The following is a 25352-nucleotide window of genomic DNA, read 5'->3' as shown; positions in this document are numbered from 1 at the left end:
CTGTCTTTGTGTTTTTAATTAGGCTGTACACCGCCCTGAGTCCTTCGGGAGAAGGGCGGTATAAAATTAAATAAATAAATAAATAAATACAAAATAGTTGTCGTGATAGCTGAAAGGCGAAAGGGAAGCAGTATGTTCCCTCCCATATTGGGGTATACCAGGTAGACAGAAAAAACACTTTACATACACATACACACACACACACACACACACACACACACACACACACACACACACACTAGTAAAAACTGAAAAAAAGAACTTTTAATAAAAAAAATCAAATCCTATGTGTAGCTGAACCATAGCTAGCCTGCAGAGGGCAGTCATGTATAATTGTTTTGCAGTCTTAAGGCCTTCAAGTGTTTCTTCTCAAAACCCCACTCCAATTTTCCTAAAAACAATCAAAGACATTATTAAAGAAAATGTAGGCCAAAAGTCTTTGTGATATGTTTATTTCTCTTCAAGTATGGGTAGCCAAATCTTTCTAGCAAGTTTGTGATCAAGCGACAATGAACGTATATGTCTTGTATTGTTTGTCTTCTACTTTTGTTAATTTGGCACTCACAAAATTTATATAAATAAAAGCACAGCTTTTCTCTCCTTCATCCCAAATATACTCTCTGGATGTAGTCCAAAGGTTTGTGGCAAATGTTGAGGATACCTATGAGTTGGTAAGGGAGGGGGAATCTTATGCCCTTCTTGGTTCTCTCAGAAAAAGTGTTAAATTTGGTGTCACCCACAGCTAACAAATTGTAAGTCTACTTTCTCAGAATGAAATTTTAAATCATCTTTTAAAATACCATAGAAAAGCTGAAGCTGGTGAAGTGGAAACCAACAGTTATCAGACTATATTTGATAACAAATATCTACTACTGCCCAGAGCATGAACAAAGCATGAACAGATACCGTTTATCTGTAAAAAATAGTATTTCAATTTTAGAACAGACTTATCTTTAAGGCAGGATTTTGATATATTGCAATCGGTTGACTTTTTCCCCATATATATGACTTCTGTCTTGCTAGCAGTAAAGCAACTACTTAACCATGTTGAGTTTGTAAAACGTCTGTTATAAAAAACATTTTGAATGAGGGATTGAGTGTCTGAAGAATTGAGATTTATAGCCATGCCTTTAATAAAACCTCACATTTATAAATCTTCATGAATTTGTATAAATTTAAAATCTGTGTCAAAATGCTACAATGTGGCAACTAGATTTATGAATTGTGTAAATTGCTTAGAATTTCTAAGGTTAATTGCAGTAAAAAATTAATAGTCAATGGCTATAATAAAACAATAATAATGTGATCATACTAATTAATTCCCATTAACAATATAACTGTCCTGTGTGGAGTGACTGAAGCTTCCAAAAGATTAATTTATAGTAGCCACATATATGTGTAAAACACGTTGTAGTAATCCAAGTTAGAGATTGCTAAAGGCTGAGTAATTATTGCAAGATTACCTGTGTCCCATAAATTCAAACTTATTGGCTCAGTCTAAGATATAAAAAATATGTTGAGCCAGGTGTGATCCAAGGATAGTCTCAGTCAATATTCCTAATTCTGAAAGTGGGGATAGTAATAAAATTGGCAACCTGGGTGCCCTCCATATATTTTGGATTCAACTCCCATAACCCCTAACTTGTCAGAATGTTGGAGGAGCACATGTGAAAGATATTAGCCCACATATTCACTTACTTAGGCCAATGAATTATCCACACTGTTGATATTTTGTCTGCATTTAACACCTCTATTATTGCCATCTCGTCTATATTTTGTGTCAGTTAATTAGTCTTCCTTGTTTCTTTTTTCTTTTTATTATGTTTTTATAAATTGTCATAAATTATGTTTCCATACATAGATGTTCATTTAATACTCTGGTTTCTCTTCAGATCGTATAAATCTTTCACCGTGTTTCTGTAATCCTGCCCTTATACTGGTTCAGTGTGTACATTGCTTGAACTATCTAGACTAGAGCATGTTGGCGGAGAATTCTGAGAGTTGACGTTCACACATCTTAAAACTGCTGAAGTTGGGAAATGCTGATCTAGAGGGAAGAAATGAATGCATATTAGTCCACCCTCTCTAGGATGAATGGGAATGTTGATGTGTGGAACATATGGTATTCTTGCAGCAAACTGGGGAGAAATGATAATTCCAAAGCAACCTTTTCTGTAACTGTTCAAATGTATAGGAGATATAATATATTGCGCTTCAGGGGTGAAATCTAAAAACTGTTGCTACCGGTTCTGTGGGTGTGGCTTAATTAGTGGGTGTGGCTTGGTGATCAGCTGACTGTGTGGGCGTGGCTTGTTGGTCAGGTGGGCGTGGCCAAGTCGACGTCACTTCTTTGCCCTTTTTTAACCTACAAAACACAACACAACACAACTGGCTCACCCACAATGTAAAAGCAGCTGTGCTAGACCCAAAACGGCCCCTGCAACAAGCAGGAAACACACACAGCCACAAAAAGCCCAAAAAACCAACTTTCACACTTTACACACACAAAATTCCACATATAGTTTTGTGAGATTTTGTGTGTTTGTGTAGTTAGAGTGAAACACTACAGAAACACACAAAATCTCAGAAAGCTGCACAAATATTATTTTATTTTATTTTTTTATTTTTATATAAAAGCAGCTAAATTTAAAACTTCCTAAACTTTAAATGGCTAGGTCTAAAAAAAGAACGACTAAAAAAAACCCCAATTAACTATTTTTTTTAAAGCTTCCAAAGGGGAAAAAAACTGGCAGGCAGGCAGGCAGGCAGATAGAACTGCTCACCGATGAGCTTGATTGCAGGCAGGGAGATTCAGTTGCTTGCTGATTCAATGGATTGCAGGGATTACAGCAAGCGAAGCAAGGCAGGTATGCGAAGGTAAGCAAGCTGGAGGCTCGGGTGGGGGGAAGGATTTTTGCTACCGTTTACTAGTGTAAACTGTATATAAGGAGGGAGCCGAGCTATAGTCATTGTTGGACCTGCTCTCATCATTGCTTGACTTGCTGCTTGACTGGAACTGTTGATTGGAACTGTTACTGTCGTGTGTGAAGACGTGGATGGATATGCTACCAGTGTGATTTGTTACCAGCGTGAATTACTGCTGTTTGTCTGGTAAGAAGATAACTGTAACTTCGGATTGATTTGAATGGCTAAAGACTTGGATTGATAAAAAGACTATGCTGATCTGTCCCCGTCTACACACACACACACACAAACACAGCCAGCCGAGGGTTAAGAAAGTACTTGGCACGCACACAGGTCGTTATCTCAAACTTGGCAACAATATCAGCACCATCTGCCAAAAGCTTTACTGCAACAGATAACATAAAATTACATACGCGTTGCAAATAGTCCAGCAAAACAATATCCCTTCGGCAGCTTCAGACGTTGTTCAAGTGACTAGCCAAAGTTCGTTTTTGTTCGTCACGAAGTTTTACCAGCCACCACCCTCTCTTATATAGTCTCTTATATAGGGGTGTTGGTCCAGTGACTCAGTTCTAATCCCTAGCACGCCTCCTTAACTGCTGCAATCGTTTATCACGCCTTCGTTGGCGTGCATCCAGGAATGACGGCTCTCCTTCTTCGCTCTCATCCGAGACACCTGGCTCCTGGCTAATCTCCTCTCCCTCGGCCGGCACCTGAGACAGTGCCAGAGGGGAGGGGCCTGGAGAGGGAGGCCTGGCTGACTCCTCTCCCTCATGTTTGGAGCTTTCTTCCTCTGATGAGATAGGCTCAGAGGGCGGGGCCACAACATGCAGACTCTGAGAGTGAGGAAGAGGAGTTGGCAAGGTCTCCCTCTCCAGGACCCTCCTCTCTGGCAATGCCTCTGGAGGACACCAAAGGCCAAAAGATAGGTTCAGAGCCAAGCACGTGCCCGCAGCCACAGGTGGACAGCGACGAAGGAGATAAGTGCTGGCTGGACCCTCGCCAGAGGTGCAGGAAGAAGCGTGCGCAGCAGAGGGGAAGGCATGCCAAAGATTAGCTGAGTCAGTGGACCACACCCCACAAAGTATAAATGTGGGTGTGGTGGCCGGTTTTGTTTGTGACGAGCAAAAACTAGAAATAATCCATGATCACTGCATTACTGGACTTTGCCTGCTTTATCGGACTGCATTTGGATTAATCCTTGTATTGTTGAAAACTCTGCCTGTTTTATCGGAATGCTGGCAGTCTAATCTTTGTTTTGTGTGAGTAAAGTCTGAATTGGCAGCTAGCCACTGGGTTGCTGCCAGCTTTATTTTCAAAGAATTTTGTCGTGTGGCTTATTAACTCGGGGCCGTCTGTGGGGGTGCGTGAGTGGAACGGGGACAGAACAGGGAGCATTTCACCCCTGCTTCAATGTGTTCTCAGCAGTATCCTAGAACCATTAATATTTTTATTTATTGGTTTGTTTGTATCCCACCTTTATTATTTTTACAAACAACTCAAGGTGGTGAACATATTCAACACATCTTCCTCCTATTTTATTTTATAATATTTTATATTGAAAGCTGCTGAAATGTCAAAAAGAACTAGTAAATTCATTCCCCTTTTCTTTCCTGACATAAGTTATCCTATTAAGAAAATATAGTGATAACATTCAATTGTAATAGATGGTGAAGGCAGCCAGATTTCATATCAATTTTGGGGGACTCTTTATTTACCATTTTGTGTTTAGCATCCTGAATTTAAGATGAAGAATGTGAAATCCTCGTCTGGTTCAATTTTTAGGCACTATACATATGAATATTAGTCCATTTACTGAATTTGCTTTAGAATTTTTTTGTAATAGAAAAGATAATTTACAAAACAATGGATAATGAAAAATAATGCAATTATTTAAAAAAACTCTACTAAATTCTTTTCCATTAATCTAGCATATGTTTCGATTCTGGATGTATCTAGTGCGGAGTGGAAATTTATGTTGCAAAAGGTCATGTTATTTTCTTTCTTGAAAGGGACAATTAAAATATTTGCAAATTGGAAGTTTGCTGTCTTTTCATGCTCATTTACAAGTAGTCCTCAACTTATAACCACAGTTGAGCCCAAAATTTCTGTTGCTAAGCAAGACGGTTGTTAAATGGGTTTTGCCCTATTTTACAACCTTTCTTGCCACAGCTCTAAGTGAATCACTACAGTGGTTAAGTTAGTAACACAATTGTTAAGTGAATCTGACTTCCCCATTGACTTTATTTATCAGAAGATCGCAAATGGTGATCACATGATCCCAGGACACTATAATTGTCATAAATATGAGTCGATTGCCAAGCATCACAATATTGATCATGTGACCATGGGATGCTAAAATGGTTGTGAAAAACTGAGAAGTCACTTTTTTCAGTGCCATTGTAACTTTGAATGGTCACTTAACTGTTGTAAATCAAGGACTACCTGTATTAAACTACCAATATACAGCTTTTCATTTAAGTCAGGGGTGACAAACTCGCGGCCCGTGGGTCGGATGTGTCATGCGCTGGCCATGCCCACGCCCAGTTTAGCAAAGGAGAAAAAAGTTGTGATACGTCACGTGACGACACTGTGACAACACGAGTTTGACACCCCTGATTTAACTACTATCCATAGCAGTTGAAAGAGATAGAAAATGTTCAGTTACACAGATACCTAAATTTCTGGCTTAAGTTTTAGTTAAATTGTCTTTTGTTGTATACTTATTGTCTTTTAATTAGTATTTTTCTGTCCTAAACTTTATCTTACCTCCCTGATCATCTCTAATCCTTTGAATGAATGAACATTTGAAGAAAACATCCGAATCTGGTATTTTCTTTGTATCATCCTCAGAGCTCTTTTGGCAGGAGGTGGTTTTTCTACATGGACCTATCGGCAAGGATATGATGTCAGTATTCCAGTTTATAGTCCCCTATCTGCAGAAGTACAACTGCTAAATAAAGGACAAGGGTAAGCTAAGATGTTAATTGTGCTTTTGCTTACAGTGCTAAGAAATTCAACCAGCCAGCTCAGAATTTGGTAAAATTCTCTCCATATTGATACTCCTCCATTCATTTAAAAGCTGAAATATTCAATATATTCCAGACTTCTTAAATATTATGTCAGAATGACTGATTGTGTAATCTCTGGATTCTCTAACCGCCTTTGAAAGTGGAAACACTATTTGCCTTTTATTCATTTTCCATGAATTGTCCAAGATAATATATAACCATTTGACTGGTTCATCAGCAAATTTCTATTGCAGTGTAAAGATTCAATATAGTTTTCATTATTATTCAATGGGATTTTTTAATCTAAAAAAATGCACCATGAAAGAAGGAATATCTGGCTTCTTTCTACTTGGACTTGCATATTCTGAGTGGTTCAGTTTTTTATTGGAAACTGAGCTTTATCTCTTACTCAGGGCAGGTTTGATAGATTATTTTGAAAAAGTGATTTCCATCATATGCCTCTTAGTTAATACTTGTGTTTGTAGCTCCATATTTTATTTATTATTTGTTTTGAAAATTTATGAGTTCAGTTTTATTTTTTTTATAAATTTTGACTTTTAAGTGCCAGTAGCTGCAAACCTAATTTACTGATATGTTTTCCATGAGTCCAAGTAACAAGACAGTGGCATTTAATAGTACAATAAAAAAGAAATTGCCTACAGGTGACTTATAAAGTTGTAAATTTAAGCAACAGACAGCTATTAAAGAAAGATGATAGAATAGGAAATACTTGATATCTTGCTCCATTTTCATAGACAATCCACTGTTACATGGAAAACTGATCTGGCTTAAATTAAATGAGTTTCATATGCCCGGAGGGAAGAATAGATGTCTTTTCTAGTAGACTGACCTGTTGTCTTTTGAGAATATACTAATATGTTGGTTTGTTCATGAAATTTATAAATCATTTCAATCTGAGCTAGTTTCTCAAGATGAATCAAGAAGCATACTATCAGAATGGTATGTTCTCAAAACTGACAACAAGCTAAACCACTTTATAAGACAAACATGTGACTGCTGATAGTATTGTCATGTGGCAATGTTCTGCAAATTAAATTACGTTACTTCTAAAGCTCTAGTTTCCCATCTGAAAATTGGAACTTAATTTTTACTGTATTTGTAACTTCCTGTTATTGGTATTGGTTAAATATTAGAAACTCCCTCTAAGTATGAATTGGTATGTATTCAGTTTTAATGGTGATGATACATTTTTAATTATGTTTATAGATCGCATTTGCCACCTACATTTTTTGTTAAAAAAATAAATCGCCTGATTAAAAGTTAGTTTTTGGTTTTTGGAATAGAATTATTGCTGAACAAAACCGGGATAGTTCAGCTATAACCAGGAAAACAACTTCCATCTTCTATTGCCCATATAATTTTACTAGTTGGTAACTAACCAAAAGAAAAAATAATAAAAGAGTTTAAGAGAAAGCGTAGAAATCCAGGGCTAATATGATGCATGTTATGTTAGTCCTTTCAAAACCACTTCTAAACTCAATCTTTACCGTATTTATTGGAGAATGTTCTATTTATTTGAATATAGCTAGTTTTCAAATAATGGTGCAACCATAGATTGTGTTTCAGTGCATCCTTGAAAATAAGTTTAATTGAATAAATTGAGAATGACACCAGTAAATTCAGAGAGTGAGATAGTTTGCCTGCAATCCCATCATACTTATTCATGATTCATTGATGTTAGTGGCTCACATTGTGTTCAAGTCTGAAGATCAAATGTATGTATTTTAAAACTGTGCTACCTACTGCATTTCGCTTATTCAGCTTCTTTAATAATGTCTTCACAATTGGGTTGATACATAATTTTTCCAACTATCATATTGTTAGTGCACCAAAAACCAAAGAAGGCAAACAAATATATAAGACTATGTTTGTGTAATAGCAATAGCACTCAGACTTATATACTGCTTCATAGTACTTTACAGCCCTCTCTAAGCTGGTTACAGAGTCAGCATATTTCCCCCAACAATCTGGGTCCTCATTTTACTAACCTCAGAAGGATGGAAGACCCAGTCAACCTTAAGTCTAGTGGGAATCGAGCTGCCAAATTGCTGGCAATCAGCAGCAATTAGCCTGCAATATTAACATTGTAGCCACTGAGCCACTGCCATGCTCAAGTCCTTGGCAGCATAAAGAGAAATGTATTTTCAATTGCCTAATGAATACACTTCTAAACTTGTATGGTTCCAATTGTTGTGTATTCTTCAGTCTCCGCAGATATTTTCTCCTCTCCTCCCAAATTGCTCTTCATCCTGAATACCGTTCAGAACTGGAGGCTCTTCAAGCAGAGAATACAGAATCTGTGCTAATCTTGGACAAGTGTACCAACCTTTCAGAGGGAATTCCATTTATTCGAAAACGTTGCCATAAAAACCTGATGTTTGATTACCCTCAGGTCCTTCAGGTAATGCTGCATTTTGCTCCTATTCTTATTGGTTACAAGAGAGTATGATTTATTTTTTAAAATATGAGGGCTTCTGTAGATAAATATCTGAAGCATTAGATTTATTATACAGACTTTCACTGATTATACATGATGAGTTTGGTGCATTGTTACCTTTCTAAGAGTGTAAAAGTTTTATGGATGAGCAGATGTTTCTGAGACCTAATTAAGGAGTCTGGCAGAATATGGAATTGACAGGATCCTTCCAACCTAGTCTTTCTGTCATTTTTTATATTCTTATGAGGGATTCCAGCTATCTTCTGGAGCAGAATTTTGAGAGAAAAGGAAAGATTACTGAAATATCAATTTCTCCCAACTCCAAAAAACAAACACTCAATTGTTTTAAGTCACATCCTGAACTTCCATTAAAAAAAAATACCTCTGCTCTTGAGTCATTCACTGAGTAGGGTGAATGAGTCACGAGCAGAACTTTTTTTTTTTTCCATGAAAGGTCTGTATCTGAAGAAAGTAATCGAGTGTTTGTTTTTGTACTTTCAACTTAGTTGTTGACCCCAGAGACTGCTTGGGATTTGCCATTGCCTTCTTCCTAGGGCTGAGAGAAGTGATTGGCCTAAGGTTATCCAATTGGCTTTATGCCCAGAGTGAGACTAGAAATTACAGTCTCCTGGTTTATAGCCTGACTCTTAACCTCTGCACCAAACTGCCTTTCTTATGTTTTCAACATTGCAACCCTGACTCAGACACTAGTATTTACGGTATGTGTTTAAAAATGCAAATCTACAGGCATCTTATGAGCTTTTTAAATACAATATGTTTAATACAGGAGAAACTGGTGTACATGTTTGCCACATAGGTATGGGGTTTTTTTTCCTGGTGAGATAGGAGCATCTGAGAGACAAATGGTGTCACTTGAAGAGACTGAAATAGTTCTGGAAAAGGATGGTTGGGTTATTTGTTTAGTATTTCAAAGTTGTAATTAACATTTATCATAATTAATATGAAGAAGGAAAACCCTGTATGTATTTGAGATATATATATTTATATAATCATGAAATCCAGTTTCCTAACATAAGGTGGTGAATAAACCAGGCATTAGTTTTAATTTAATAAGATAATACACAATTGTGACTATTTTGTGGGTCTCTGTCCATAGGAAGCCACATTCTGTATTGTTCTGCGGGGAGCACGTTTAGGACAATCTGTTTTGAGTGATGTTCTTCAGGCTGGTTGCATCCCTGTTGTCATAGCGGATTCTTATGTTCTTCCTTTCTCTGAAGTTTTGGACTGGAAGAGGTACATACATACATTTTTCTCTTTGTTGCTTGAAATTCTGGACTAGAAGATTTACATTCTGTTATTATCACTGTGTGGCTTATTTGGAGACTGCATGATTCTGAGAAAATATCAAAAAATTATATAGATTGAATCCATTTGTCTTATTTCCAAGATATACCAGTACAAGAATAGTGGGTTGAGTGTTTGAGCAGTCAGGCAATTTTTGATAAAGTTGCAGGCTTCATTTAGACCACAGATTGTTCAACCCACTACAGCATAACCAACAGAAGCTATGAAAAGGAATACACTACCATACATTAAAAAAGAATCACAGAAACAGCCAACAGACTATTACTACCAAACAACATCACTGTACAACACAAACCAACTAAAACCCTCCAAAAGATTTTAAGTAAACCAAAAGATCAATAGCTCAAGAACAAAAAGCAGGCGTCATCTACAACATACAGTGTAAGAACTATAACAGCTAACTATGTAGGACAGATATTCTGAAGATTAGCAGAGGAATCCATTAACACCAACTAGCACTCAGAAGACAGACTCTACCATAGTTTCAGCTGGGAAACTAAGCATCCTAGACCAAGCTAAATCCAAAAATGCTAGGGAATTCCTAGAAGTTCATTTTTTCTGTGATTAAGAGAGGCATAAAAACAAAAGGTAATGTTACATTTTTGGATTTCTTTGTTATACCATCCAGATACTGAAAACTAATTTTCATCAACATTGTAGTTAAACGAAGAAAATGTTGTATTCTAGACTTTCTCCTTTGTTATGTTAAGCAGGTATAAAAAACATTAGGGGTCTGCATGAAATAGAAAATGTTTTGACATTCAAAACAAATACATTCTGTACCAGAAGTTTTGCCAAATTTCTGGAACAGCTATGGTTCAGCAGAAGCAAAATCCAAATTATGGATTTCAGCCAGTATGAAATTTACAAGGATGGTATGTGCCAGCCTTGCTCTGCTGACTCCATAAAATAATAATAATGGTTTTATGGTGTGTACATGCCACCCCTCCTTTATCACCTCCTCTCAGCAGCTCTCACTGTGTTCCTCTTCTTCCCAGTGACCTCACATTCTTTTCTCACCTTAACTGCTATTGCTACTGATGTTCTAGGCTTTTATCTGCTGCTATCAAAAGCACTTCACCTCAGAATAACCATGGCTCTGCTGGTGTCTGGAACAAAACAGTCTAGCTTTGTTCCATATCAGATTAAACATGTAAGTTTTAGCTCAGATACAAACCTCCTGAAATAGCTGTTCCATTCATAGAATAGACTGTAGAGATTCTCAGTCATCCAGGTCATGGTTGTCCCAAAGGTGCTTTTTCAGGAGGCAACTGGACTTTCTTATTTTTTTCTTTGAATATGTTTCACTTCTCATCCAAGAAGCTTCTTCAGCATCTTCAGCTCTGATAGGATGTGGTGTGGGAGTAGGAATGGTGTGGGAGTAGGAATGGATTTCCAGAGAAAAAATAAATTGCAGACTACAGGAAACAGGAGAACTCCTCAGGTGACCCTGAGGGCACAGATTGAGGCAACTCCAAGTGCTTCAATGACCCTTGAAAAGGATGCAAATGACTAACTGTCTGCAAGGAATATAAATTCCTCCCTATCCTGTCAGAGCTGAAGAAGCTTCTTGGATGAGAAGCGAAACGTCTTCAAAGAAAAAACAAAGTCCAGTTGCCTCCTGAAAAAGCACCTTTGGGACATTCATAGAATACATTGCACATCCATAGAAAACATTATTGTTGAGGGAACCTTGACAGAATGTGTGCTTTACCATAATAAATATTGTCAAATCACTCTCATTTTCTAAATTTGAGATACTGTCACCATGAGGATTATTATATTTATGCACTTTTGAAAACTGCTTTGTCCTTATTGAAGCAAGCTTCGCCATCAGATGTTATTGATACATTGCATTTTTTAGCATAAACAAAATTATTTCATATTTTAACAATTTTATGTATTATTTTAAAAAGATACTAGGAAATATGTCAACTTTATATTAAAAAATCTCAAGTTTTTTTAGAACTTTTTTTTATCCTTTCCCCTTTTTTCATTTTTTTTGGTGGGCTTTCAAGTCTCTGGTTTTATCAATTTAATTCTATAAAAAGTAACTTTCTCCATTTCTGTTAGTTAATTAACTACATGGCTCTTCTATTGGGTCTTGAATTTCTCCCTTCAGTACAAACACTTCTATGGAGGAATTTAATTCAAATCATTTCAATAAATGAAAGAAGATAGATTTTGCCAATTCTCACCCACCCCTATTTCAAAGTTGAAACTCAAGGTTCTTTTTGTTGTATCTGCTGCAACTCTACTGAATCCTGTTATACATCAGTGTTTCTCAAGCAACTTTAAGATGGCATAGGGAATTCTGGGAGTTGAATGAATTTCACCTATCTTAAAGTTGCTTGAGAAACACTGCTGTAAATGGAAGGGACCTTTTCATTCAGAAGAGACCATGTCTGGATCTAGACCAGTGATGGCGAACCTTTTACACAACAAGTGCCCAAACTGCACGCACCCACATGCCCAAACTGAAGGTGGGCATGCGAGAACATGCGCATGTACGGACATGCGCAAGCATGTGAATGCATGGACATGCATCAGTGTGAGCTGGCATTCGTGGACATGCATGGACATTCACATGCATGGAATGCAGGCAAGCATGCATGGACATGGGCGCATGTGCAGCAGAGTTCCGATGACCAGCTGGCCGGCAGGAGATGGGGCATCCCAACACCGGCAGCGCAGCAAGAGGTAAGATCTTTTTCTTTCGTGAGCTTCTGTTTCATCATTTGCAGGGAAACAGAAGCTCACGAAAGAAACACCATGGAGATCGGACCTGGGGCGACGGTGCGCGTGCCAGCAGAGAGGGCGCTGCATGTCACCTCTGGCATGTGTGCCATAGGTTCGCCATAATGGATCTAGACCATTCTTAATTTCTCTGACATTAACTATGACCTTGGGATGGCTTAAGTTTTCAAAGTATTTCTTCTTTTTCTTTTCCTATGTCTACATTTAGAGCTTCTGTGGTGATACCTGAGGAGAAGATGCCTGAGCTGTACAATATCCTACAGAGCATACCCCAGCGGCAGATTGAAGAGATGCAGAGACAGGTACAATTAATATTCATTAATCTGAAGAAATAGGTGTAATATAAATCATTGTTTTGCTGTGAGTCTAATGTGTGCATATATGTTGGATAACTTTATATGGGGTAAATGTTAAAATGTTTTGTACGTTTCTAAATGTTAACGGTTTCTTCAAAGGAGGTGCACAGCATTCCCTATTGGTAAATTATGCCATATAGGTACACTAACATTACACAAACATAATATTCTATACTTCTTTTGGAAAATGAAATGAATGATATGAAATGGTAAATGAATTAGAATGAATAAAAAAGACATTTGATTACTTGCTTATGGGAGTTCTGAATGATTTTCACACTTTCATTAAAAGGACTCTTTCATTAGGACTCTCAATTAATGTATTTATATGTTTATTTTATTTATTCATTAAATGTAATTGCTGCCTTTCATCCAGGCATTGAAAACTGCATACATAGCCCTTTCTTCTCTAATTTTATTTTTGGCACATCTATGCAAGCTACCCCATTTGTCCAGGCCAGAGAACATTACAAAATAATATTGTAACCTATGACAATACTGTTTTTAATTTGATTATTGTTTAGCTTGATAATGATGGTGATTTTTAATGGTCTTTTTTTGTTTTTGTTTTTGTACTGATTTACCTGTTTGAACTATGAGTAAAACATATTGGGAATCCAGTTAGTGCTCAGATGACAGACTTCTAAAAATATCAGGGCTGTAGGTTAGTTGGAAAATGTAAAGCTAACATGTAGAAAGAAAACAGTAGGAATTCTTTTCTATATTATCGTCAAGAAAACTACGTGGATATACTCATAAAGTTATGAGAAGTCAAACTTTACTTTGAGACCTTGGTCACATTACTTCACTCTGCTCTCCTCCTGTAAATTATTACTATATTTTTATCCTTTAAAAAAAATAATTCAAGGGGGCAAACATACCTAATATTCCTGCCTCTTATTTTCTTCACAACAACAAAACTGTTAGGTGGGTTGGGCTGAGAGAGAGTGACTGGCCCAAGGTCATCCAGCTGACTTTTATGCCTAAAGTGGGACTATAACTCCCAAGTCTCCTGGTTTCTAGGCCAGGACCTTAACCACTACACCAAACTTGCTCTCCATAACTCAATAACTATGGACTCCTCTGGGAAAGAATGATAGCACAGACACCTAAATAAATGTTGGTCTGTATATAAAACAATTTGAATTTTGTCATGCTGAAGATTATTTCTATCTAGATCCGTTCCAGTCGGGCTTCAGGCCTGGGTACAGCACGGAAACGGCATTGGTCGCGTTGGTTGACAATCTCTGGAGGGCTCGGGACAGGGGCTGTTCCTCTGTCCTGGTCCTGTTAGACCTCTCAGCGGCTTTTGATACCATCGACCATGGTATCTTGCTGCACTGGCTGGAAGGGTTGGGGGTGGGAGGCACCGTTTTACGGTGGTTCTCCTCCTTTCTCTCTGACCGGTCGCAGTCTGTGTTGACAGGGGGGCAGAGATCGACCCCGAGGCCCCTTATATGTGGGGTGCCGCAGGAATCGGTTCTCTCGCCCCTTCTGTTCAACATTTATGTAAAGCCGCTGGGCGAGATCATCCGTGGTTTCGGGGTGAAGTACTATCTGTACGCTGACGACACCCAGCTGTACATCTCCACCCCGGACCACCCCAACGATGCCCTTGAAGTGATGTCCCAGTGCCTGGAGGCCGTACGGATCTGGATGGGGAGAAATGGGCTCAGGCTCAACCCATCCAAGACCGAGTGGCTGTGGTTTCCGACGTCCCGATATAGTCAGCTGGCGCCATCGCTGGCTATTGGGGGAGAATCATTGGCCCCCACAGAAAGGGCTCGTAACTTGGGCGTCCTCCTGGACTCACGGCTGTCTTTAGAAAAGCACTTGACGGCCGTGACCGGGAGGATTTTTCATCAGGTTCGCCTGATTCGCCAGTTGCGTCCCTTTCTAGATCGGGACTCGTTACGCACAGTCACTCATGCCCTCGTCACCTCTCGTCTGGACTATTGTAATGCTCTCTACATGGGGCTCCCCTTGAGGTGCACCCGGAGGCTCCAACTGGCGCAGAGTGCGGCCGCGCGGATGGTTATGGGAGCAACATGGAGCTCCCATGTAACACCTCTCCTGCGCGAGCTGCACTGGCTCCCGGTGGTCTTCCGGGTGCGCTTCAAGGTTCTGGTTACCACCTTTAAAGCGCTCCATGGCTTAGGACCTGGTTACTTACGGGACCGCCTACTACCATCAACAGCCTCCCACCGACCAGTATGCTCCCACAGAGAGGGGCTCCTCCAGGTGCCGTCGGCCAAACAATGTCGGCTGTCGGCCCCTAGGGGGAGAGCCTTCTCTGTGGGGGCACCGACGATCTGGAATGAGCTCCCCCCAGAGATACGGAGGATTCCGGATCTGCGCACCTTCCGCCACGAGTTGAAGACACTTTTATTTCATCAAGCTGGCCTCGCCTAAATCTTCTCCCTTTTAAGTGTAAATTTTAAATTTTTAATGTATTTTAAAATATGGGTATCTTAAATTATGGGTACTAATTCAGCCAAATTTATTTAATTCATTTTATTCGATTTTAAATTTTGTATATCTATGTGTTTTATTTCATGGCTGTGCACCGCCCTGAGTCCTTCGGGAGTAGGGCGGTATAGAAATTCAATAAAATAAATAAATAAATAAATAAATAAATAAATAAATAAATAAATAAATAAATAAATAAATAAATTTTACATACTTTATTTATAGATTATGTAAAACAGACTGTGGCTTTGTTAGCATAGTAAATGAATGAATAAAAGATTAAATAAATAAATATAACACTTATAACACTTCACAGATACTTTTAAGAAGGTGATAGACAGCCATATTCTGCATTACAAAATGGAAGCCAGCATTTTAATGTGCAGGCAGTCTCAGGTTAAGAATGAGATGCATTCCTAAATCTGTCTTTAAGTTGAAATTTTATTAAGTTGTAACTTAAACTTATGAATGGGTTGCTTGTTACTAATAATGGCAGATAGCATTCTGCTTCCTTTCATTAACTGTTGAAAACAGGGTATGCATTAAAAACATTCTGCTTCAGGTTTTCATGAAAACACCACACAGCTTCATTACGTTATCAGCTTGAAGAAAGAGAATACCATTCTTAGTTTTTAGTAATTGATAATCCTTTCGTAAGTACAAGTTTTCTATAAGTCAAACGTTCTTAACCTGGGGACTGCCTTTATGTGCTATCCAAATTCTGGGAACAGTGAGATACCTGCTTCTCTGTTTATCTTCTATATTTACGCAGACATGTTCTTATGACTGTTATTATTGTCTATACTAAGTGTTCAATGAAAAAGAGGAAGAGAATAAGTGAATAAGTAAAAATGTAGATAAAAGGAAAATTGGGTAAATAGCAACAGCACTTAAATTTATATACTGCTTCATAGTGCTTTTCATCCCTCTCTAAGTGGTTTACAATGTCAGCATATTGCCCCAAACAATCTGGGTCCTCATTTTACCTCATTTTACCAAACTCGGAAGAATGGAAGGCCAAGTCAATCTTGAGCCGGTCAGGATGGAACTTCTGGTAGTGGACAGAAGAGTTAGCCTGCAGTACTGCAAAGTTGCATTCTAACCATTGAGCCACCAATAAATGATAAATGCATGTGATTTAGGAGAACTGATATTTAAAGTTCAGACATAAAGTCTGTTGGAACTTTAAAACAAGTTTGTTTTTAGAATGATAATCCAGCATTAGTTTTAAAATGTGAACCTTCTGTTTTGGACTGTAGATCAGTTGAATGCTCAAAATTTCTTTGGAAAAACAAAGCCTGGAACTTGTTTTAAAGAACTTTAATGAGGAATCAATCTATCAATCCTATTCATTATAAAAATAAAAAGTGTCTAGGGAATGTAATCAAGGTTACAAGGAGGATATTGAAGTATATGAAATCAAGCATAAATATCAGGAAAACTCATTCTGTAAGGTAAGGGCCAAATTTATGAGGAGGTAATAGTTTTCCTACTCAAGTCAATTGAGATGAGGGCAGTCCTGGAAACTAATGTGGACTTGGATTATTTATGAGGTAATTAGATTACTTAAGTCTGAGAAAGAGATCCCACTGAGGTTTTTGTTTTGCTATGAATTTTTGCCAATATGACAAATAACCAGAAGAGGTCTCTGCTCCCTTGATTCATTATGATTTTCATAGCCTTTGCTAGACTCTCTATTTGGAGATGAGTTAGTTAAACACTACAATTGTGCTAGAAATGGTTAATTTCTGAGTACTATTGAAAATAGCAAAGAAGAGTTGATCTTAATGTGATCAGGTATCCATATTATTTAGCATTCTACTTTTTTATTATACTATTACATATACATACCCTGCAAGAGTAATGCATAGAACTGTAAATACATATCCTTAAATTTGTAATTATGTTTATAGATACTTCCCTTCCCTGTTTCTTTTCTTTAGTCTATTGAGGATGCAACATCTGGCAAAAATGTAGGAATGAAATTAGAGCCACATCTGTCAGTGTTCTGAAATCACAGAATTGTAGAATTGGAAGGGCTCCAATGGTTCATCTAATCAACCCCCACCCTGTCAATTCCAACATAGGCTATTCCAGACCTGTGTGAGTCCATTTTTGAGCACTCTTTATAACAATGAGATTCCTCACATTCGACATGTAATTTGTTCTTCTGCTGAACTCTTCTTTCAGTCTGAAACTTTTGTTCAAAACTATTAGGATTTAACAAAATAATTTCTTTATTTGTATACTCAAGAGTATTATTAATGGGTACAAAATTGCAAATGTTGATCTTTGAATCAATCTGTTACTCTTTTTTTTTTTTGCAACATTCTAGTAGGGCAAATATTCTGACTACTGTATTGTTCAATTAAATTTTTAGTTTCATTTTACATTGCAGGATATATATACTAGTTGAAGCTGCAAATAAGAGCATATTCTTAAAATCTTATTTTTATATATGGGTTTAAATATTTAAAGATTAAATACTTTCCTAAAAATTAATGCTAATTAATGCTAGGTTTTCTTAAAATAGTGAGTTTTACATCCTTTTCAGTAGCTTAAATATAATATTTCTTTTACTTGTATTTTGGTATATAATGCTTACAGTTTCATTATATGGTATTTTAAAAATGGATTATTAATCAGTTTAGTTATTTAGTCGGTAAAGAACCTTATTTACCTTTTTTCTAAATCAATATGTGCTAATGTGTTTCTTCTGAAAACGATAAACTATTAGAATAAATTCTAGAGCAGAGTACAGTCAATGTCAGTTGACTTGACTACATTATAAAAAAAACCCCTCAGAATGTGACTAACTCATGAATTTTTTTTTTAATGTTAAGTTTTTAATGTTGTTTTACTTACCTGGAAATCACTGTATGGGGATTTCTCCTAAATTCTACAATAACTACCAATATTTGTATCTATGGATTTTCTTGGATTATTATTAATACATTTTTAATCTAGTTCAAAATTTCTAGTATTAATTAAAAAATTAAATCCCCATATCTTTGTTATGTTAATAATATAAAGTAGTGGGTTTACTGAAATTTGATTTAACAGACTTCAGATACAGTATCATCCCACTGTTACTTAATTAACTAGAATCCATTAAATCAAGGGTGAATCTATTATTTAATATTTATTGAAAATAAAATCTTTTATGTCAGTGACACAGTTATGCAATTGGCTAAGCTGACACAAATTATTTAAATTCATATTAAACAGATTTTGGATTTAACTGATAATCCCTTCCCATGAATGATCCATTAACCGAAGGTTTTTCTGTAATTGAGTCTACTTTCATTTGGACTCCCAATATACTGTGTGTGTGTGTCAATATATCAATAAAGCCAAAAGCATATCTTTGAATGCTTGTTAGATAGAATGTATTGTATTTTTTCTAGAATAAGTATTCTCATTTTATAAAGCATAACAATATATTCTATATTTTATATAACAGTATATAAAATATACTGGTTTGCTAAACATATCTGCTACTTCATGCACAGAATACACACATTTCATTTATGATCAGTCTTATTTATTAATAAGATTTTATATTAAGGTATCTGTGGAATCTTAGAAGTGACATAAAGTTATTTGATATTTGTTAAGAAATACATATTCAGAAAAATTGTCTCCAGCATAGATATTGAATGGAAAAATAGTCCGTGGATGCAAATGTTTAATTTGTGTGAAGATGTGTCAAAACTTCTACCACCTGCTCAGCAGCTGTTCATTTTTTCTTTCTTTTTTCTGTCTCTTTTGCTATGGAACTAAATGATTGGTTAAAGATGGCCCTTGACACAGAGGTTAAAAACATACTTGTTTTCTATCTAATATGAAGTGGATGAGGTGAGGATAACAAAGGAAGTGTTATGGTTCTTTAGGTTATTGACTGCAGATCCTTGCTGGATTCTGTTCTTTCCTTTCATACTTGTCTTAGAAGAGCTATACCTCCTTGCTGTTGTGGAAGCATCCATGATTAAACAAAAGAATAGGTTATAAAGCTTTAGGAGCTGAGTTAAGACAATTCATAACTTAAACCCGATACTTGGGGCTGGTAAGAAGCAAAGATACTACCGTGTTTCCCTGAAAATAAGACCCTGTCTTATATTTTTTTGAACCCTGAAATAAGCGCTTGGCCTTATTGCCATGCGCTCAAAAGCCCGATTGGGCCTATTATCAGGAGATGTCTTATTTTGGGGGAAATGGTATTATTTGATGAAATGAGAACCCTTAGAGAAAATTATTCTTTTGTGTAGTTTTAGAATATTTTCTTTTATATTGTTTATGTATGTGATTTGATGTCTACTATATTTGTGTCCCCACTTCCTGAACTATTTTTAAAACTAATGTAATGTGCTTAACGTCCAGATATAGCTTCAAAAGAAACATCATACGTGGCTGAACAATTTTTGAATTGCATCAAAATTTCATCCCTGCAGCAATGGATGGAAACTAATTAAGAAGAGAACCAACCTAGAACTAAGGAAACATTCCTTATAGTTAGAACAATTAATTAGTGAAACAAGTTGCCTCCAGAAGTTGTGGGTGCTCCATCACTGGGGATTTTTAAGAAGAGATTGGACAATCATTTGTCTGAAATGGTCTAGGGTTTCCTGCTTGAGTAGGGAATTAGAAAACTTCCAAAGTCCCTTCCAACTCTATTATTCATTATTTTAGATTTTTCTGGTTCATTTACTGTAATGTAATATTTAACATTTTATCTATGACATTATTTTCATGACTATTTGTGATTGGCTACAAGCAGATATGTTTCTTGGTTAGAACACAATTATTTGCACAAGTTTATATAATTATTTTCAGTCCCTTGCTTCTGCTTTACTCCTCAATTTGTGTAAGAAGCAAAATAAAGTAGGAAACCACAGCTAAGCATAGTTGCCTCCAGAGATGCTTTTTCTTGCTGCTCAATTGAAGGATAGCAAAAGACTAGCATGTACAGGCATGAAATTCACGCATATTATAACTTATTTATATTTCCATGTTCTGCTTTTTATTTTATTTTTTATTTTTTTATTGTTGTGGGAAAAAAGGAAGCAGGAGTATTGAGTGTGTTCACTGCCTTGAGCTATATATAAAAAAGTGGATTAAAAAAGTAATATCCTGCAACAATACCTTTAACACAATCAAACAAAACATTGGCCTATGCCAGGTTCTTTGATAGGTGGCTAAAAATGTTAAATCCAGTTTAAATATCCGGTTGACCATGTGACCAACCATAATGATAACTGTATGACCAACCATAATAATAAGAATTCAAATAGACAATATAGCACCATGGATTTACAATTCTTGATAAGAAAGACAAAAAAAAAAAAAAGTCTGGATTGTGGACATTATAGTAACTGGAGTCAACAGAAGAGAAAGAACTGGAGAAAATTAGAAAATACAAAAACCTGCGAATAAGAGTATTATGACTCTGGCAAAAGAAAGCAAAGATAATGCCAATAGTAATAGGCACCTTGGGTGCAATCCCAAAACAACTAGAGCACTACTTGAACACCTTCAGTATTGACAAAATAATCAGTCAATTGCAAAAGGCAGCTTTGCTTGGAACAGTTTGCATCCTGAGCCAATACACTTAAACACCATCAAACACCATCTGCCTATCCCAGGTCCTTGGGAAGGACTTGATAGGTAGACAAAAATGCCAGATTCATTCATGATACTGTGATGAATCATAATATTAATAATAAATATCTGGCTAACTATGTGATCAACCATAATAATAATTAATTTGAACAGGCAGTGAACTTTATGGGAGAAGTTCTAGTGAATCACTATACTTAATACTTTAAGTTTTGAACACTGAAAACACAGGAAAAGCCACTGCCTGCATAATTCTGATCCTTGTATATATAAGGACATTTTAGCATCTAAATATTTTTTCTAAAGCCTTCATGGCTACTCTAACAAAGTGCTAGCCTGCAGCATATTTTTTGATTGCTGGGTCTTTATCTTTGTTGGTTAGGATAATTGGGCATAAGCCATTCAACATTTCAGTATCTTTATTGTCAATTCTAAGATTGGTGGTATTTGTCACTCGTTTGTTCTTCTTTATATTTAATCTCATTTTTTCATTGTCCTCCACTGCACTTACAGAGTCAATCAGTCAGTCAGTCAATCTGTTTGCTGCCCATCTTGCCGTAATAATACTGTTCATGGTACTACTGTATGATTTGGGAAAGTTAAATGTAACACTTAACCGTATATCCCTTTGTGTTTGAAGTGTCATAATCTAAAACCAGTTTGATATTCCATTTGAAAATAGTATTTGATAATCCACATATAGTGTAGTATTAGAATACGTTCAAACATATGTATGTGCATGTTTGTAATATTTGTACTGCAACCATGTAGAGTAACATAGATTTAAAGCAGCTATTTGTGGCTATAAAATGCCTGAGAAAAGTCTGAAATTAGAAGTGAGTTATTTGCACTGAGATATGTTCTAATTTAAGCACTTTCTTGACTATTTGATGACTACTACATTAAATTTCTATAGTTCATACATTAAAACATATTGGTTCTAATATTGAAATAATTTCTAAACTGTACTATTTTTGTTAAAATTGTTTTATATATTTTAAATGGTTGTGTCTCATAAACAAAAGAAACCTTTAATGAAGAAACAGCATAAATCCACACAGACACACACAAAACTTACTGGCAAAATGCTTTTGGATAGGTATATGAGTTTCTTCTGCTGAGGGAAAATGCATTCCATACTGTATTGGAACTAATCATTGCTGTTAAGATTGGTGTGCAGTATTTTCTCATGGGTGGACTTGAGTTGTTTAGAAGCAAACGTTATTCAATGTCACCTCACTTTTGAGAGCAGCCAAAAAACACCTTGAAATCTATAAACCAGAAATAAGAAGCTGTGGTATTTTGTGATTTGAAATATTTTGTGGTGTTAAAATGTGGAAGGTGGAAGATTTCCTTTTCCTTTTCCTTTATCTCTGACTTGCACTGAGATCTTAAGCAAGTCCTACAATTCAGATTTTCAAATAGGCTAAACATTTAGCCATACAAATCTACTTGGAAATTTAATTACTAATCTACTTGATCTAAATCTACCCGATACCCCACCACTAATTCTGCAATCTGATTTGTGTTCAGGCTTAATCCATGCATTTATGCCTTTAAAAGAATAAAAATATGGTGACCATGTGTGCATGAAGTGTGTAAATGTCCTTCTTCTGCCCCCCATCTCCTCAAACAAAGCTCCTTCTTCTAGTTTTACAGAAACCAGAGGCTTCTTCTGGCTTTATCTAGCCCCAGCAGACTTGCTGCTTGGAAGAGGCAAGAGCCAATTGAATTTAAGAAAGTTAAAGCACGCTGGCTGAACACATGGATATTTCAAGACCACCCCATGTCTGTTAAGAAGCTCTATAGCCAGTCTGATTTCTATAAAAGCCCCTTAGTAAGCATTCTTCTCCAACTTGCCCGCCTTTATGTTAAATCCACATGGAGCCTGAAAACTAAACTCTCGAGTATGCCTGAAGTAGTCCTATAAAGCTATCCTTAGTGGTGATGATTATCCCATAATCATTGTTTGACCTTTGTAAAAATAAAAGATCAAGATAGCAGGTATGCAAGAATACAAAATAAAATCTTAATACAAACTTTATTTGTTTTTCTATTCTAATATTTTTTTTCCTTCTTAAAATAGCAACATAGGAAAACTAGTTAGGAAAACACGTTTTGCTTTTGCCTATTTTTTTCTTCCCATATCAAATTTGGCCCCGTTTTGTTTTTGGAGAGTTTTCCTTCTGATGGCTGGTTCTTACATATTTCTTTTCACATTTATTCTAAAAAGAATAAATAAAGATGTTCTGTGGTTTAAGAACTGTCCATAGTTTTCCTTTTTTTAATACTATTGGTATGTGTTGTGTTTTATAGATGTAAGACAGGTGGACAACTTTTTTAGACGAGCAGATTTGGGATTTTGAGAGCATGAACTGGATATAATGAGAACATTTTTTTGCTATGGGATACTTGTCTGCTCACAAAGTAATCATACAGCAGGGGTGCTGGTCCCCAAAAAACTGGCTCTCTGAAGTCCAGTGGAGCCTAAAGAAATTTTCACGCATAATTATGATGTGGAAGGGTACGGCTTTATTTTGAGACATGTCAGTTTCCTATGATATTTCATTCATTCAATTTTTTAAAATGTTGGATGGCTGAAGAGTCTGGTGGCACTAGCAAGTTGTCGGGATGCCCAATAGTGTGTCAGCACCAGGTTGTCTGAACCCAGTATGACAAAACAAAGGTCTGTTCGAAGTGTAGGCTTTAGTATAGACTGAATTGTCGTGAGAGAATAGGAACTATGAATTTTAACTGATGTTTTCTTGAAATGGGTACATTTTGAGAAGGAATTTAGAGGATACCAAAATGTGACAACAAAACATAAGGGGGTGGGGGGGGGGAGAATGGTACAAAGAAATAGTAGGAAATGAGTTAAAAGCTTTGCCAAAAAAACAGAAATGTATTGTTTTATCATTTCAAAGGGAAAAACAACAGAAGTGAATTACAGGCTGACTATGAGAAAAAACATAATAGTAAAACCAAAGCAGCATCACTGAAAGAAAAATTGTGTAGTTTCTGTGTGGGTGGTTCAGGGAATCATGAGACTTGAAGAAGTCATTCATCAATAGTGAGCAGAGAATAGAGTCTGAGAACTCCTATACACGGAATAACGAAGTGTTACCACACATGAAAATATTAGAGAACAGCTGCAGAAAGGAGGAGCTGATAACAGGTTCCTAGAGATATATAGTATGAAGTGATTAAGTCTCAAAGATTCAAGGAGCATAAAGGGGGATATTAGTCTTTAGACACATTTGGTTTTATTATTTTGAATTACAGTAATTTATTGGTGAGCCAGAAGCGTTTTGGGGAAAGTGTATCTAGATTAAGGTGACCAGACGTCCCGCTTTTGGCGGGACAGTCCCGCTTTTTAGCAATTTGTCCCGCGTCCCGCGGCGTTTCAAAAAAGTCCCGATTTTTCATTCTGCCTCCTGAGTCCCGCTGCCTCTTGAGCCCCAGCTGATGGCTAGAAGAAAAAAAAACTGTTTAAACTCTTGCCCGGGGCTTCAAAGGGCCGCCCTACAGGCAATCAGTGTAAAGAGTTTTTTTTTCCCCTAGCTAAGCTGCAGAAACGAAACCGAAACCAGGATCTTTGGTGCAGCGTGACAAAATGAGGCAGAGAGAGATTTATTTTTATTTTTATTTTTCCTCCCCAAAAAAGGTAGGTGAAAAACTGCAAACAATGGGAAATTTAGGAGGAGAGTTCAAGATTTTAAAACACAAAAGAAAAAAAAGCTGTATTTAACTAGGGAATTGTAATAATTGAGATACTATTAATTGTATATTGTGTTGAAAGCAGAAATGGTTAAGTTGTGGTTCAGAGGAATATATGGGGGAAATTATTTGGTTTATTATTATTGGTAAATATAATTAATTGATTTGTAAGAAATTGGATTGCATGGAAATAATAGGAATATTCATGTTCATATTGATTAATATACAAAAAAGATAGTTTTATAACTAATTGATTTATATTAAAATGTTGAATTTGTATTAAACAACTGTATTACATAATTACATAATTAAACAATGTGAGGATGGATATAAAAATAGATGACAATGGGAAGGGGTATAATATAGAATAGAAGGGAAAAATTGAATTTGATTAAGATTAGAGATGAGGATGAAGGGTAATATTGGTTTTTTTTTAAAAATAGATGAGGAATAAATATGGCAAAAAGGAAATATAGAAATTGTAAATTTAATTGAAGTGACTAAACACTGTTTAAATTTGTGAACCGGCCAAATACTCTGTTCAAAGAAAATAAATTGTATGTTTGTATGTGTGTTTCTAATTACTGCTATTTATTCATATTTGTTCTCTTTTATTCTTTAAAGTTTAACCATTCATTCTTTATCTTAATATCTTTATATTTGTTTGGGATTGGCTTTCTTCCCTTTCATCTTTTTTATTGTACAGCAATCTTT

The 25352-nt window shown here is 36.3% G+C and overlaps 1 protein-coding gene across 1 annotated transcript in view; it reads left to right on the top strand.

The window, feature by feature from the left end:
- Positions 1-25352, top strand: part of EXT2 (exostosin glycosyltransferase 2) — a 76153-nt gene that overhangs the window by 10223 nt on the left and 40578 nt on the right. The window contains exons 4-7 of the mRNA XM_034417409.3: positions 5779-5895; positions 8163-8358; positions 9512-9651; positions 12689-12782. Coding sequence (XP_034273300.1) covers positions 5779-5895; positions 8163-8358; positions 9512-9651; positions 12689-12782 — 547 coding nt within the window. The remainder of the gene's footprint in view (positions 1-5778; positions 5896-8162; positions 8359-9511; positions 9652-12688; positions 12783-25352) is intronic.

The sequence above is a fragment of the Pantherophis guttatus genome, chromosome 1 (assembly GCF_059756535.1).
Source record: "Pantherophis guttatus breed Tessera chromosome 1, ASM5975653v1, whole genome shotgun sequence".
Classification (NCBI taxonomy): domain Eukaryota; kingdom Metazoa; phylum Chordata; class Lepidosauria; order Squamata; family Colubridae; genus Pantherophis; species Pantherophis guttatus.
Note: the sequence above shows the minus strand (reverse complement) of the source record. Positions and strands in the feature narration are given on the sequence as shown.